The sequence below is a fragment of the Lasiosphaeria miniovina genome, assembly GCF_030549165.1.
Source record: "Lasiosphaeria miniovina strain SMH2392-1A chromosome Unknown B0T26scaffold_5, whole genome shotgun sequence".
NCBI classification, from domain to species: domain Eukaryota; kingdom Fungi; phylum Ascomycota; class Sordariomycetes; order Sordariales; family Lasiosphaeriaceae; genus Lasiosphaeria; species Lasiosphaeria miniovina.
The window spans coordinates 3,035,713-3,050,902 of NW_026848224.1; the positions used below are offsets into that span (position 1 = coordinate 3,035,713).

At 55.7% G+C, this 15,190-nt stretch overlaps 6 protein-coding genes across 6 annotated transcripts; 3 read left to right on the plus strand and 3 right to left on the minus strand.

Moving 5' to 3' along the window:
• Positions 1 to 303: 303 nt before the first annotated feature.
• B0T26DRAFT_804145 (uncharacterized protein) lies at positions 304 to 3,687 on the minus strand (the record flags this gene model as incomplete). The annotated part of the gene is made up of 5 exons (XM_060447116.1): positions 3,174 to 3,687; positions 2,245 to 3,068; positions 1,846 to 2,159; positions 732 to 1,644; positions 304 to 661 (listed from the first exon to the last, which is right to left on the minus strand). The coding sequence occupies exons 1-5, from the start codon at positions 3,519 to 3,521 to the stop codon at positions 304 to 306; spliced, it is 2,757 nt and encodes a 918-aa protein (XP_060294621.1). The 5' UTR covers positions 3,522 to 3,687.
• A 632-nt stretch (positions 3,688 to 4,319) lies between these two features.
• Positions 4,320 to 6,039, minus strand: B0T26DRAFT_753425 (uncharacterized protein; the record flags this gene model as incomplete). The annotated part of the gene is made up of 6 exons (XM_060445676.1): positions 4,320 to 4,639; positions 4,744 to 5,034; positions 5,105 to 5,402; positions 5,504 to 5,800; positions 5,869 to 5,906; positions 5,982 to 6,039. The coding sequence occupies 6 exons, from the start codon at positions 6,037 to 6,039 to the stop codon at positions 4,320 to 4,322; spliced, it is 1,302 nt and encodes a 433-aa protein (XP_060294622.1).
• A 2,280-nt stretch (positions 6,040 to 8,319) lies between these two features.
• On the plus strand, positions 8,320 to 9,341 carry B0T26DRAFT_781929 (uncharacterized protein; the record flags this gene model as incomplete). Its single annotated transcript, XM_060446715.1, has 1 exon — positions 8,320 to 9,341. The coding sequence occupies one exon, from the start codon at positions 8,320 to 8,322 to the stop codon at positions 9,253 to 9,255; it is 936 nt and encodes a 311-aa protein (XP_060294623.1). The 3' UTR covers positions 9,256 to 9,341.
• Positions 9,342 to 10,397: 1,056 nt separating this feature from the next.
• On the plus strand, positions 10,398 to 10,652 carry B0T26DRAFT_717054 (uncharacterized protein; the record flags this gene model as incomplete). The annotated part of the gene is made up of 1 exon (XM_060442310.1): positions 10,398 to 10,652. A coding segment is annotated over exon 1 (153 nt), but the record flags the coding sequence as incomplete, so codon positions are not given.
• Positions 10,653 to 12,577: 1,925 nt separating this feature from the next.
• B0T26DRAFT_753427 (chaperonin 10-like protein) lies at positions 12,578 to 13,760 on the plus strand (the record flags this gene model as incomplete). Its single annotated transcript, XM_060445677.1, has 2 exons — positions 12,578 to 13,327; positions 13,404 to 13,760. The coding sequence occupies 2 exons, from the start codon at positions 12,578 to 12,580 to the stop codon at positions 13,758 to 13,760; spliced, it is 1,107 nt and encodes a 368-aa protein (XP_060294625.1).
• Positions 13,761 to 14,240: 480 nt separating this feature from the next.
• On the minus strand, positions 14,241 to 15,190 carry B0T26DRAFT_753428 (P-loop containing nucleoside triphosphate hydrolase protein; the record flags this gene model as incomplete). The annotated part of the gene is made up of 5 exons (XM_060445678.1): positions 14,241 to 14,295; positions 14,367 to 14,584; positions 14,641 to 14,821; positions 14,885 to 14,979; positions 15,035 to 15,190. 5 exons carry the CDS (start codon positions 15,188 to 15,190, stop codon positions 14,241 to 14,243), a joined length of 705 nt encoding a protein of 234 aa, XP_060294626.1.

Sequence of the window (15,190 nt, forward strand, 5' to 3'; positions counted from 1 at the left end):
CGGAGTGGGACGACGCACATCAACCCCTTTAGCCCCCTGAATCAAGTTGACTTCGTGGTGAGTCTTCAGATTCTCGATGGCGCGCGTGTGAGCCTCCAGCATCTCGATGACGCGCCTGTGACCATATCTGAAGGCCATGGTTAATGGGGTGTCGCCATCTACATCCCTCACGTCGGTGACTTCGGCCCCATTTTCGAGCAATAGCCACACAACTTTTGCATGACCATGAGCCACCGCCCACCACAGCGGCGTCCGCAATGCGCTACATCTCGCGTCAACCCTAGCGCCATTGTTAAGCAGCACTCATACAATGTCACTACGACCTTGTGCTGCGGCCTCCATCAACGGCGTCTGCCGGGCTTTGTCCCTCGCGTCAACCTTGGCGCGCCTGGCGAGCAATAGTTCAACGACAGCTTTGTAGCCGTCAAGCCTTTCGTCTTCTACTACTTCTTCCGGATGAAAGAGGGAGTGATTGGGCATTCTCCTATTCATGAGCATGGCGGATCCGTAGCCCTGCATCGTTGCGAGATATAATGCTTCGCGGCCTTCAATATCCGTCGCCTTATCGCTGGCGCCCCACTCGAGTAGCAGCCGTGCCATGGCTTTCGTGGCCGTTTTCGGCGGCACAGAGTAAGGGTGTCCGGTCACGCTGATCTTTCCACTCGATCGGGGCACCAGTGTTGAGAAGTATGTTTGCTATGTGCTCATGACCATTTGCCGCGGCCCGTAACAACGGTGTTTGGCGATGCATGTCGATTGCCGCAAAATTGGCCTCCCCCGCGAGAAGTGTCTGGACAGTACTTTCCTGGCCGTTCGCCGCGGCCCGCAGCAGTGGTGTTTGGTTGTTATAATCTCTCCTTTCAATCTTGGCGCCCCGCTCTAGGAGTAGCCGTACGACTGCGTTGTGATCATTAGCCGCGGTCCGTATCAAAGGTGTTTGGCCATCGAAATCCCCGGCCTCTATATAGGCGCCATTGTCAAGTAGATGTCGCACGACAGGTTCATGGCCATTCTTGGAGGCCCACATCAGGGGTGTTTGGTAGAATTGTGAGTCTATGGTGTCCACAGGAACACCGTTGTTGACAAGTGTCGCAACCATGATTTGCTTGCCATCGCGTGCGGCGTGGAGCAAAAGCTGCTTGCTTTCAGGATCTGTGGCGGTTTTCCCCTTCCATAGGAGACCCAGACGAGGCAGCAGACCTAGTATTGCTGCATCACGGTCTGGAATGTAGAAGGCGTGTCTCAGCCAATAAGTCTTTGCATATGCCAGGAACTGGAACTGATGTGTCGGGGACAATTGAAAGCGCTTGCTCGCATCTGCTAACACTTTGCCGATGTTGAAGTCAGGTTGCTTCCGAGATTGTAGAAGCTTGACTGCCAGTCGCCGAACGTTGCTCGGAGCGCCTGTCGAGTGAATGATTTTGTGAGGTGCCGATTCGGCCAGCCCTTCAAGCTGCGGGACCACCACGGTCGAAAGCTGGGTTTCAAAAACAGAATAACTGAGGTAAGTGGCAACAGTCTTTCCCATGGTCTCATGTGCCGCGTCTATGGTAAACACGGCCTTGTCCAAATGCTCAAACTCTCCGAGGAGGAATTGCTTGACGCTGTGGTGTATCAGTCTTCCTGTGGAGTCCTCTTCATCCACTGTAACAAGTCCCCCGCAGCAAGCCAGTGCGGAAGAGATATCGTTGAGAAGCCGTGCCTGGTCCCATATAGTATTGCCCACAGCAACACTCAATGCTTCCCGGAGTTCCTCCGTAGTCAAAGGCCGGTAAGCGGCAGTGATCAGCTTTAGAGACCGGGTCTGATAGTCCTTTCCTAGCTCTCCGGATTTCTACAGAATACGGGCAAAGGTCTGTGACAGGTTCTTTGGGAGGTCTGACAGCGCTTGGCGTATGGCTTCGTCGGTCTTTGCGCCACACAAGGAACCGATTTGAAGAGCCACCCACAGAAACATGCCCTGGGCACCCTGCACGAGAGCATCCTCGATGTCAAGGGCGAGAGTGGGGTCCCCGACTGTAAGCCTTCCTGATTCAATGCACCTGCCCAGCTCGGCGTTGATAAATGCCACGATATCGGGATTCTCGTCAGGGAGCGTCATGGTGTTGTTTTTGGCCAACTGGTCTGGCCTCCATCTCAGGACGTTATCAGCCTCCAGTCTTGAAGAAACACACACAAGCAGTGTGAATGTGTTTTGCAATTCCTGGACGTCTTTGATCAAGGCCGGAATCTCATCGCCCTCACTCATCCAGCCCGTCCAGCACGAAATAGGCCTTGAAGGTAGGCGGTAGCACACGCCTTAGGATGTCAAGGGCCTTTTTAGGATCGGCGACAGAGTTTGTGCCACCTATGAGTTTTTCAGCCTGGGTGAAGTTTGGGATTGAGTTCATTAACTGGCGAGCCAAGGAACAAATGATGGTGTGCGCTTTCAAGCTGTCGGAGATTTCGTGGCGACAAAAGAAATACGCTACTGGATATTGGGAACTTTGGACGTCGAGATGGAGGTCGTCGATGATGTTGGCCATCATCACCGACTTTCCCGACCCTAGCTTCCCTCTGCATGCGAGTGTGCAAGATTCGGGTCCGGTCTTCCACTGCTGGTAGGCTGACATCCGGCTGAACGGCGTGGTAGTACCAGCCTTCCGGATCTCCTTCCACGTTGTCTGATGGTCGTAGGTGGAGCAGGCCTCGAGAACACGGAGACGCGCCTTTTGCCTCTGGCGATGTGGCTGGGACTCGGAGAACTGTATCAGAGATTTGAGGCCAGAGCTCTGCTCTTCGAAATTCCGGGCCATCAAGAGGCGCACCTCCTCTCTCATCGCATTGGCCCACTGGTCGAGGTCGGATTGGTAGCTTTTCAGGCCAGAATCGCTTGGGAATGATAGCAACTGGCCAAAAATTGACTTTTTGGACATGTCCAACAGATGGTGGCAGAAGCGAACAATGACGATGAAATATTCAGACAGCTGCGACTGGAGGTCCTTGGATCGCGGATAGAGCAGCGCTATTTGTTGATAGCGAGGAGCAGAGTAGCCGGCGACCATGAGGAAGGCAGATATTTTCTCAAGCTACGAAGATAGGTTGATGATTGACTGAACGAATTATTAGTTCCCGGGGCTAAAGAGGAAGCAAAGAAAGAGAAGAGAAAAGTAAAAAGGAAAAAGAAGACTAACAAGTAGCGTCATTCGGACGAGCGACCAAACACCGCAGGCAATGATATTCTGTGAGGCGCCGACTACGACGTCCCCGAGGGCGGCGAACTGCTGAATGGTCTGAAGGATATTTGTCAGGCGAGGGCCAAAACATCGCCCGCCACCAAGCTTGCCGGCGGTGCGGCGATCGATCTCGGCCGTGAGCCGCATCACGTCGCGGCCATCGGGGGGCGATTTGGACGACTCGGCTCTCTGGGCTCGGAGAGCAGCCTTTTGGTCGCTAGAGAGGTCCGCCTCGAAGCGCGAAACAGCCTGCGCAAGGCAGATCTCGGCCTTGAGCGGCGCGGCGTTTGCTAGTGCAGATGACATGTCGACGGCGATGGACCTTGAAAAGTTGCATCAGGGAATAGCATAGTGAAATGCACCACCCCCACTACCCCTCTTTGGCGATACGCAATGCTCCGACACCACCATGAGGCAGGCTGCGGCTGAGATGCGAGAGGCTTTGCCAAGACCCTAAACACGGTCCTAAAGGACGGGCTCGCCCGAGGTCGACCGGACATTCGCAGTCATGGTGCCACAGTAAAAAGTTGGTTAAAGAAAAGAGGAGAAACTTGGCAGATACCCTTAATTCCATGGCCTACAAAAAATGCCTGAACCAAAATGGAATGTCTGTTAGTGATATGTGCTTCGTACCTTCCTGCAGAACATAAACCCCTCACCATATTTGCAAGTGCCAGAAAACCTTGCTCGCAGAAACGAAATGCAAAAAGACCAAGCCACTAACAATTACAGGGCTTTGCACATGGTCTTTTAGCTAGTGCGAATTTGAGAGGGGGAGTTCAGCGACTCAATAAGGAAGGTGTGGAACATGCTTTTGACAGAAAAGCTTGATTTCGACCGAGACGTCTCTCGGGTGTCGGCAGGGTAACTTCCCAAGTTCCATCCAGGCCATAACGAGACAAAGTCCACAAGTCGGGAAGCTACAGCGCGTGACCGGTGCAGGGACGAAGCAAAACTTAAACACAAAACCCAAAGACGAGCAAAGTCAAAGGACGGGAAACAAAAAAAAACGGCGAAGGATAGCACAGAACTCCACAATCGCCACAACCATATTAAACCCAACCAGCGCCGCCCACCGAGAGAATCCAAACCAAGCCAGCACCTTCACGGTCCATCCTGCAGCCCACCCATTTCCACTCCAACCGTCCGCCCAGCGCCTCCAGCCTCGGCCTCGGCCTCGGGCGGCACCTCCTTGACGACGCCAGCCGTGAACAGCAGGCTCTGCGTCAGCCTTTCCCAGTCGTGGATGAGGCTAGTATTATGCAAGTTGGACATGACAGCCTCATAGCCGCGCCGCCAGACCTCGGCCTCGTACGCGCGCACCGCGCGCGCCAGCTCGGCCGGCGTGTGCGCCGCCATGGTGCGCAGGTGGCCGCGCAGCTCCGTCACGTCGGTGATGGCGTGGCCGAGGCCCTGGCCGCGGTCTGCAGACGGGATTCGTCAGCTTTTAATTTCCAGTGTTCTCTGTGATTTATTCACGTTGTGATAAAGCTCGCAAAAGGAAGCATAATTAGAAAACAAAACTCACGAAACGTCATCGGGTGCGCGGCGTCCCCGGCCAGCGTCACGCGCCCGCCCCGGCTGTCCCACGGCTGCGTCGGCCAGCAGTAGAGCGGGCCGTGCCAGATCCTAGTGCCGGGCGGGATGCTGGCGAGGGCCTCGCGGAACGGCGACGTTAGGACCTGGGCGCGCGCGCGCAGGTCGTCGAGGCGCGCAGCGTCGTCGGCCAGCTCTTTGCTATCGTTGTTGTTGTTGCCTGGCCATGTCACCACGACCATGAAGATCCACTCGGCCGGGTTGGCCGACGAGCAGTCGTGCACTGCCAAGCGAGGAAAGATACTTTCAGCCACCGAATCAAACCCCAAACTCGCCCGGAGTTAATCACTCACCGCTGAAGAAAGTGTACAGCCCGTTGCGGTTGAACGTGATACAGAACAGCGGGTTGAGGGCCCGAAGCGCCTGTGCGGCCGCGACGTCCATGGTCGTCAGCGTCGTCGACATGAGGATCGAGCTCTTGAGCAGCCGGCCGTCGGCAGGCGCTGCCGCAAACAAGACTTTCTCGCGCGTCGCGCTGTGCGCGCCGTCGGCGCCGATCACTAGGTTCGCGCTCGCCGATGCCCCGTTGGCAAAGGTCGCGCGCACGACGCCCGGCCCTGAGTCGGCGATGGATACGAGCTTCATGTTGTACTGTTTCATTTTTAGGTTACTGCCTTGTTTAGATACGTTGTTGAGACGACGTGCCATTAATTCGACTCAAAGTAAAGGAGAGGCAAGAGACACCTTCTTACCCGAACATCGATGCCATCCTCCATCAAATCCAGCCAGGCGCGCCGCCTCAGCCGCACGCAGTACGGCGCCGGCACCTTCCCGATCATCTCGCCCGTCGCGCCGTTGAACATGGAGATGGCCGAGTCGGCGGCCGGCGGGCGCGACGGGTCGGTCTGGGCCGTCGCTAGCAGCGCGTTGATCTCGGGCGGCAGGCACTCCTTGATGCCCGCCTGCGCCCAGAAGATGCCGAAGTTCCAGTCCCGGGGGCGCGCCGCGCGGTGTGCGTCCCGCTCGTAGACGGCGGCGTTGATCCCGAGCTGTGGGTTTGGTGTTAGTGTGTATATATCAAGAGTGCCGTGGAGACTGGCTCCCATGGTTGTTATACCTTTTTGAAGACGTGAGCTATCAACAAGCCCGTCGGTCCTGTACATTACGTGGCTGTTAGTCTTTGGCGGTCTGCTTTCTCCAGGGTACAAGGGCGGCCCCTTTTAATCATACCTGCGCCAGCCACTATGACTTTGAGGCCCTCACGCAACGGTTCCTCGACTAAGCCCATTGCTGTGAGTGATACTTTGAGAGTTGATGAAAGATAATAGCGATTGCAACGCAGTTGGTAGCCTTCGAACAAGTTTAGAGAGTAGAGGGTAATTAGAACATGCAGCGGTCGGGGCGGTTGCTTATAAAGGCTCTCGGAACCAACTGCAACTATCACGTTCACATGTGGCTGCTGTCGTGGAACAGCGAGGGGCGGGGAAAGGAAAGAGCTCTGATCTGGGTACCCCATCCAAAAATCGGCGTACCTCCTCGGGGGTCCTTGCCAGCTGCTGGCAGTTGAGATACTCGAGGCTTATTTTCGGCCGGTAAAATCGTGAAATATTATCCTACCGCGCATGCATTCCCAAGTGCCAGCCGGCCCAGCCGCCCGGCCGCCCGGCCGCCCGGGCCAGCAAGGTTTGAAGCCTTGAAAACGCGTTTGCCATGGTGTTTTCCATTTTGACGATTTCTTCGTTGCCGAGTGCCACAAGATAAGAGCAACTTGTAATAGCAACTCTAAGGCCCTAATTTATACAAAAATTAGCCAAAAGTCATAGCCAGCGCCCAGTTGCCTGAGTAATCCGTTAAATCCTGATTTGTTGACATGTAATACGCTTCCTTGGTGTTGAGTCCATAAATCTACCTAGCTAGCAGGAAGGCCTACAAGGCCACCTACCCTGTACAGACTTGAAGCCACCGGCATGTGAGAGTGTAAATAGTGTTATTTTTACGTTGCCTGGCCTCCTTAGCGCCCTGTATGCCGTTTGGTGGCTACCAGGAAATACGGCATATTACCATACAAAAGGCGGTCCCTGCGTTCGCAGCTGCCAATGACCCCCAGGGGGTGCGCCGATTTTTAGACGGGGTACCCAGATCAAAGCTCAAAGGAAACGCCCTCCGAGAGTGCTTGTGTCCGGGGGCGTTGAGCTACCCAGTCTAGATAAGATACAGTCGTGGGGGTGCAGCCCTCCGGAGCCAAGTGCAAATAGAGACGATCACGTATGGCTCAGCAGGGATAGCAAACCCACAGAGGCTCGACAGGCTCGGACTCGGGAAATTAAAGTTACCGAGCAAAGACGAAGTTAACAAGAAAAATGTCAGCAGCTGGCTTGTTCTTGAGGATGGATGGGCACGCTAACGCAAGCCCTCCCCAGACGGCGCCGAATCACCATTCAGCAACGACTTGACTGCAGACGCACGACTCAGCGGCGCCCGGTCTAGACCGAGACGAAGTGGTAGAGACTGCTCTCTTTCTTTTCCTGTTCACACGGTCCTACAAAGTGCTCAAATTTCTCTTGGCCGGTTTGCTGCAAGGGCTGTCTGGGGTGGGCAAACTGGTACTCACTACGTCCTCCGAATACGGATTGCGTCAGTCTGTGCCCCGCTCTTGTCACTCTCGTGAGACAAGACACCAGAGGGCATTCCACGCGAATGAATGCTGCGAGAGACAGAGACATTGCAGAGCTGTCTTCGTTTTATCTCTGCCCATGACTTGAATAGTGAAATCCGATCCCCTCATTGTACCAATTAAATAGCATCTCAAGATTCGGCCCCGGCGACCTCGCTGTCGATGCAGTTGAGAGGACAGCTGGTCTGGTAAAAGCCGCCACGCGCCATCGAGGAACGGCCAAGACTAGGTATAAGACACGCAGCACTAGATCTACGGGCAAACCGGCAAACTCGGGAAATTCGGCGGCCTCCGTCAATGCAGACAAGAGATGCGGGGCATCAAGGGACAAGAGCCGCCCTAAAACCAAACAGTAACCGCAAATCCGACAGGGTCAACCATCAGACTAAAGCCAGCTGTAGAGCATACCGCTTGGGCGGCGGTTCAAATAAGATTCGGTGCCTTGTCTAGTTCCCGTCGTTTTATCCCCTTTTGTTTGGCTTTGCCCGTCGAGAAGATGCCGGAAAAGGGCGAGTGTGGGTGGGACGGGTTGATCACTGATCACTCATCAGCCACAATGCAGACGCCAGAATGTGCAGCAGCCGGACGCCAGAATGTGCAGCAGCCGGCCGCCATGATTGGCGAGCGTTGGCAGACTTGGCTTCATTGAGCATGGCGGCTAACTGTTAGGTGCCAATCGCAGCGTGTCCCCATAGTATCACGGCCTTATCGTGTGTGAGATGATTCAGAATCCGGATCCGGAGATTGAGAGGGGCCGACAATCACTTCAAGCATCCTTTGTGGCTGCCCCTACTCTCTTCCTCCCTCTCTCTCTCTCACAACCACACGGGGAGGACCAGAAGAGAACATAGCGTGTAAAATAACAAGAATTAATCCCCACTTACCAAGCACACGATGGCCGCCACGGCGACTATAGCTACGCTCCCCGCCGAGATCATCCTCGAGCTGCCGCAGCACCTCGAGTCGATCCACGACCTGGCGGCGCTGGCGCGGACCAGCGCGCGGCTGCACAGCCTGCTCAACGCGGAGCTCTACCGGCGCGACGTGGCGTCGGGGCTGCCCGTGGCGCCGTACTGGGCCGCCGAGACGGGCCAGCTCGCCACCATCCGCCACTCGCACGCCGCCGGCGCCCGCCTGGACCGCCCGTGGTACTCGCACAGGCCGCGATACAAGTTCGACGGTGACGGCAACGGCGACGGCGACGGCGAAGGCGACGGCAGCGGCGCCGCGACATCACCCTACCGGCCTACAGTCGCAGTTCCCACCACCACGCCAGGACCCAGCACCGCGCGCAGCTTCCTCGACCTGCTAACCTCGGTCCCGTTCACGCCCGCCACGGACCTCCCGCCGTCGCTACGCTACTTCTTCTACGAGTGCTGGTGGCACGTACTCGACCTGGCCGCGTACCACGGGCACGGCGACGTGGTGCGGTTCGTCGCAGACGCGCTCGACGACGACGCGCTGGCCGCGCAGCTGCACCGGGAGGAGTCCTCGTGCGGGCTCTGCGCGCACTGCCCGCTCGAGGTCGACATCTCGGCCATCGTGGCCGCGGGTCTCGGCGGGTCCCGCGGCTTGCCGTCCACCACCCGCCGCGCTGGCGCCGGCCTGCACAGCGCCGCCACGCTCGCCACCTGCGCGGGCCACGCCGATGTCGCGGCCCTGTTGTCACCTGAGGCGCTCGGCAGGTCCGGAGAGAACTGGCGCCGCGCGCAGGAGAGGGCGGCTGATCCCGAGGGGCGCGATGCGTCGAAGGAGGAGGTCCAGAAGCGGAATCTAAGCCATGCCCCGGCGGCGTTCGCGTACAGAGACTTTGTCCTGGAGGGGTTCTAGAACGGGTGTGTGTTGCGACTTGTGCTTGTAGTTAGTCCTGTCCGGAGGACAAAATTACTGCGAAATTCTGAAAAAATTACCATGTGAAATTAATAAGACGCCTTATCGCCTTTCCAGATTGGCTTACCTATGTAGAAAAGTGGACCCGATTTCCCACATTCAATATGGGCAGCCCCTTTACGTGCCTATCTGTCATTCGGTCAGCATACTTTCCAAAATTGATGCAACCGGTATTTTTGTGTACATAACTCTACGGAAATTTTGAATCTGAAACCCGATTCGTATTATAATGGAAATTGGCTGAGATATAAGCGTTTAAATGCTTTCTGGCGTGGTGGGGCGTGCGTAAGTAGTGCTAATGCTAGGTGGGCTTGCGTACGTGACTACGCGAATTGCCCTTCAACCCCGCCTCAAAATTCCTCGCCCACCCCACAATTGCTTTTCTTTTTCAACAATTAGTCGTACCGTAGTACCTTCGACGAACCTTACAATTTACCCGCTCTTCGTAGCTAACCTCCCTTCCTCTATAGTACCGTTTTGCCTTTTATGGCCAGGTTATTCGGTATCTACGGCGGACGCGGCGGACGCGGCTACCCGCAAAGTTTACCACACCTGCGGCGTTAAGAAGGATATCGACTAATTCCGGTCGTTCCGAAGCCCTCGACGGATCGTCCTTAATTACGTGGATTGCCGTAATCGCGGCAGGTAGTAGGTAAGTCTATTAGACCTATCTTCCTTGGTTTCCTTACTAACTTCATTCCCAGAGAGCCGCGTCGAACGCAAGAGTTTCTACAGCTGCTGCCGTAACCCGCGGACAAAGTCCCGCCCTTACGCCTCGCCAGAATCTCACCTTTCGTTTGATAGGTCGGTATTCTTAACCACAGTCCAACGGCAACAGGGTGAAGACCAGGTTCTATTCCGGCAAGCTCTGAAAGAATTACGGCAGGCCAAAGTATCTATTTCGTTATAGGAGCTTCTTACGTCGAGATGTGCAATCAAACTGCCTCCGGCTCAGGTTAAGGCTTTTGATAATGCCCTCTATATCTTCCCTATCAAGGCGTAGGTCAACTAATATAACCATCAGCACCTCCTAGGCCTGCGAAAGGCGGTTTTATAGGTGGACGTAATGTTACGAATCCCTGCGGAAATGCGTGAAGGTGGGGCACTCCCTGTTTGGTGTGGACCAATCAGAGGTGTCCCATGGTCCCGAGCACTTGGGCCCGGGGACACGGGACAGCCCCGGAGGACCGGCGTCCCGGACGCGGGACCACGAGACAGTGGGACCATTGTTATTGGTCCAGTAGATAGATATATATAACAACCGTGCCCACGGTTCTAGATAGCTCTTGCTTGATCTCTCAAGCAAGCAATACACATTCACTGCACTCATACACTTTGAGTGTCACGGCATGGCCTGGACAGGCTCCTGTTTGGAGTGTGGTCCGTGCCTGACGTATCACGTGGCCCACAACTACCCATTTCTCCGCGCCCTGCGCGGTCCCCGTCATAGCTTCCTTCTTCATCTTTAGATTCTACGAATTCAGCGATGATTACTGCAGCCCTGTCTCCTTACGTTGACTGAGCCGTGATATTGAGTGGCATTCCAATTTGACTGTATTACCCGTGCGATAGGGGCTTGCCCTTTGTTCTATCTTCATAATTACCGACCCCAGGATCCTGTAGAGCCCGTGCTCCCTTACAGACAGGCGACCCTAACAGTCGAGTAGTTTGTAATACGTAAAGCACGAAGGCGTAGGCGTAGAGAGAGTCGAGTCCTCCAACGCTGGCAATCTGATTAAACGATTGCCTCTTTGTATTGGTTGCCGGGTTATACTAACGAGGAACCTCTAGGCCAACGTTAAGCTTATGAACGGTGCCCGGGGTACAATATACGACATCTCGTAGGCTAAAGGCGCTAATGTGCTGGAAGACCCACCGTAGGTTATTATGGTTACGTTTGATAACTATATCAGGCCGCCGTTCCTGTTACCTAGCGGAGAAGAGCTTCGTAATAGGGCTAAGCTGGTGGTTCCTATCCTTAGGGTTCGGCAGGAGTTTGTTCTTGGGGCTGGTACTGGCTACCGGGAGCAGTTTCCGCTGCTTGTTTGCTACGCAATCACAGTACACAAGTCACAGGGCATCACTCTCGATAAGGTGGTTTATGATATCTCCGCGCCAGAGTTCGCGTCCGGCCTATCGTACGTGGCAGTTTCCAGGGTCAAGACCTTAGATGGCCTAATACTTGAGTCGCCGTATGATCGGAGCAGGATATACCGCGAAGTGCTGGTATAGAGTATATAATTGAAGATAGCGGATTACGAGGCAAGGAAGTCACAGCTATTAGATCCATAGGAAGAGGAGGTTGACTCGAGCGATATGAGCGGGTATATAACTGATAGCTCTATTGTATAGATGTAAGATACTAAGATTTAGTTGTGTAGGTTTAGCCATCGTTATAAGAAAAGATCTCTAGAGCATCGGAGTTGTTGGCCTCCGGACAGGATATTGTCCCTTCGCTTGCTCTCCACGTTATCCAAATAAGCCAACTGTCGCGCCCTAAATTGCCTGGAGCGAGGGAGAAGGAAGCGTCCCGTAGCGCAGCGAAGGGCCACGCGACTAACGAACGAAGGGACGCCAGCAATTTTAGAGGTCTCTAGAAACTGGGTCAGATAAAGAGTTAAAATGACGAATACTTGCTGGTAATATACGAGACGAGACGAATATGGGCAGCCGCATCTCAACAGCACTGTGTTTGCTCGGTGTCAGCGCGTTCGCTACCTCACACGTCCATGTTGTTTGACTTTGCATGAATATTCCGATGACGCAGCACCGAATTAAGAAGATGACGACGGTTCTACAGAGACGGAAGTAGATAGAAACCGCTTAGCGACTATCGAAGAAAAGAAGGACAAAAAGAAAAGAAAAAAAAAGAAAAGAAAAAAAAGAGCAGAAAGCGATGTTGCGGCTGCGTCACAACCCAAAGTTGCGTGTGGAAGGACAATTCGACGAACCATAGCTGCGGCACAAACACGGAGGAGTAACCGTGTCCATGACCAGAAAAGGCAGGATTGCCGCCCTCGGGGAAGATAGCTTCCCTAACACCGCTTCCAGTCGGGTACCTTACCCCTAACCCCAGCCGCCGCTCGGATGCGACGTGTTAAGTCCGTCCGCAGATGGCTCCCGCGATTCTTCCCGAGCCATATATGTCCTCCTCAGATTAGACTAGACATGAAGGGCGTTATAGCCCAGGGCCCATCTTCGACACGTACGTAATTCCTCTCATCGCCTGTCGGCCGCCTCTCAGACAGACACGCGACACATCATGGCGGCCCCCATCACGAATCGCGCCGTGTGGCAGGATGCGGCCGGCGTCCCGGGCGTAGTCCGCGCCAGTCCTCTGCCGGGTACCGACGCGGAGCTCGGAGACCGCAAGGTGCTAGTCAAGGTGCACGCGTGGGCGGTGAATCCGTGCGACCACATGCTGCAGGACCGGGAGCTGGGCAAGTACCCGGCGATCCTGGGATGCGACGTCGCCGGCACTGTGTCTGCCGCCGCCGCCGCCGCCTCTTCACGGTTTCGCGTCGGCGACCGCGTGTTCGGCGTCGCCGCCAACAACGGCTTCCAGGACTACGTGGCGCTCGAGGACCGGCTCGCAGCGCACATACCCGGCGACATGTCGTTCCGCGACGCGGTTGTGTTCGGCCTAGCCGGCGCGACCGCCGCTATGTTCCTGTTTGGAGACGGCTACCTCGGCCTCGACTTGCCCGGGCTGGGCGCACCCAGGAAGGGGAAGTCGGTGTTGGTCTGGGGAGGCAGCTCTGCTGTCGGGGGCAACGCTGTCCAGCTAGCTGCTGCCGCAGGATATGATGTCGTCGCGACGTGCTCGAGGAAGAACTTTGACTACGTCAGGCGCCTAGGCGCCGTGCAGGTCTTTGACTACAAAGACGCCGATGTCGCCGGCAAGGTCGCCGGCGAGCTCGACAAGGGAGATTGTGCTGGCATCTTCGTGGCCGCCGGGTCCAGGGACGGCAATGTCGCCGCGTGCAGGATTGCCGCGGCGTCCAAGCAGGGGGTGGGTAAAATTATTGAGGCAACTGCCCTTCATGCAACAGCCTAAGCTGACACTTACCCTTCTACTAATCAATCAGCTCAAGCTCGCGTCGTCCGGTTTCATCGGCAACCTGGGCGATGTGCCCGCGGGGGTCGACGTGCGGCAGCCGACGGCCGCGACCTTCAAGCCATTTCCCGACGCCTGGTTCGAGACGACGCCGGCCACTTTCGAGGGATACCTGCCCGAGGCGCTGTCCAGGGGAGCCTACAAGGTCGCGCCCCCGCCCCTGGTCGTCAACAGGAGGGGTTTGGACGGGATCCAGGAGGCCGTCAACTTCATGCGCGTTGTGTCTGGGGGGGGCTTGGATGGCATCAAGGAGGCTGTTGATCGTACGAGTGAGGGCGGGAGAGGAGATGGAATATCGCCGGTCAAGCTGGTTGTCGAGCGACCTTAGGCGCGCGCGGGTGCCGAAGGGATTTTTGAGTAGACTCGTGGAGCACAGCGTTGGATTCTGTTGTCCGGCAGGGTAATTAGATGGAGAATTGGGCTCACCGCAGCTCGGGTACAAAGGGATGATGGCAAGTGTAAGTTTCCAGATTCGCCATCATATACAAACAGACTATTTTACATGCCACACACAAGCAATCTTAGTCAGGGGAGTCGGCAGGGCTGCCAGGCCTCTTATTAGATCCCCAAAGACCCCAGTTCGTGCGTGAGATGATTAAGCGCACCACGCGCAGAGTAGCACGGCCCTGGACGGGGTACGGTACTGTGGAACCAAATCCAAACCGCTCCGCCTTTTACCCGCCCTCGGAGTCTTGTCTGCTGGCCACCGTCAATCTTGCACGCCCCTCGACGCCTCCCGGAACCTGCCAGTAGAGAAGAACATCTCGTCATGACGCATTCGTTAAAGTTTAATCAAGGACGTGGCAGATCACATCATAACACAGCAGTGGTCCTCCTTGTATGTGGACTGGGGTATCACGGCACTAGGCACACCGAGTTAGTCTTGACTATGCCAAACAGCAGAGGTGCCGGCCACGTAATCAGGCAGTCTTACCGAATAACAGACTCCATAAGACCGTCCATGTTCAACCTCGTCAGGGCAGAGACGTCGACATAATACGTTGCGCCTATCTCTGTGGCGAGCTCCACTTCCTCGGCGGTATTGATGTAGTCCTGTCCTGGCCGAAGGTTGCCGAGCGTGACGATCTCTGACTTGGTGCAGACAAGGATGATGGGCACGCCTCTTACGTGATCGTAAACCTCCTGCCACCACTACAATGCCTGTTAGCTCAATGCAGCGAGCCTGGCCGTGTCTTGTTCCTGCTGACCTTGTTTTTGACGCTGTTGAAAGACTCCCGGTCGACAGCGGAGAAGCAGATCAGGACGACGTGGGCGTTCTCGTAGGTCAGACGCCGCGTATACCGAGCCTCTGGTTCGCAGGTAGTATCCCAGATGGTCATGCTGATCGGCGTCTCGTCATCGTACGTGTTCTTGACGTAGGGCCGGATCCTGCGTCGGTTAGCATCAGTCACAGTTGTTAACCGGTTCCAGGTCTCAGCGGCGTGTATGTACAATCTGGTGTATATGCCCTCGGCTGGGAAACGCCCCGTGGCAAAGGTTCTCGCCAGTGACGTCTTCCCTACACCCTTGTCGCCTACAACGACCACCTGCTAAGTCGTGAGCATGAATGGGGTGGTGTTTGACGAGGGAGCGCCGATTCACCTTCAAGTGTGTCGCTCCCGCCCAAGCCTGTTCCTCGAACTCTTTTTCATCTTCCACTTCGTGGGCCGCCGCCGACCCATCGACGACCGTCGCTCCAGCTTCCAGGCCAAAGTTATAGTTATTGGTGATTTGAACGCCCGTCGATGTCCCCGTCAT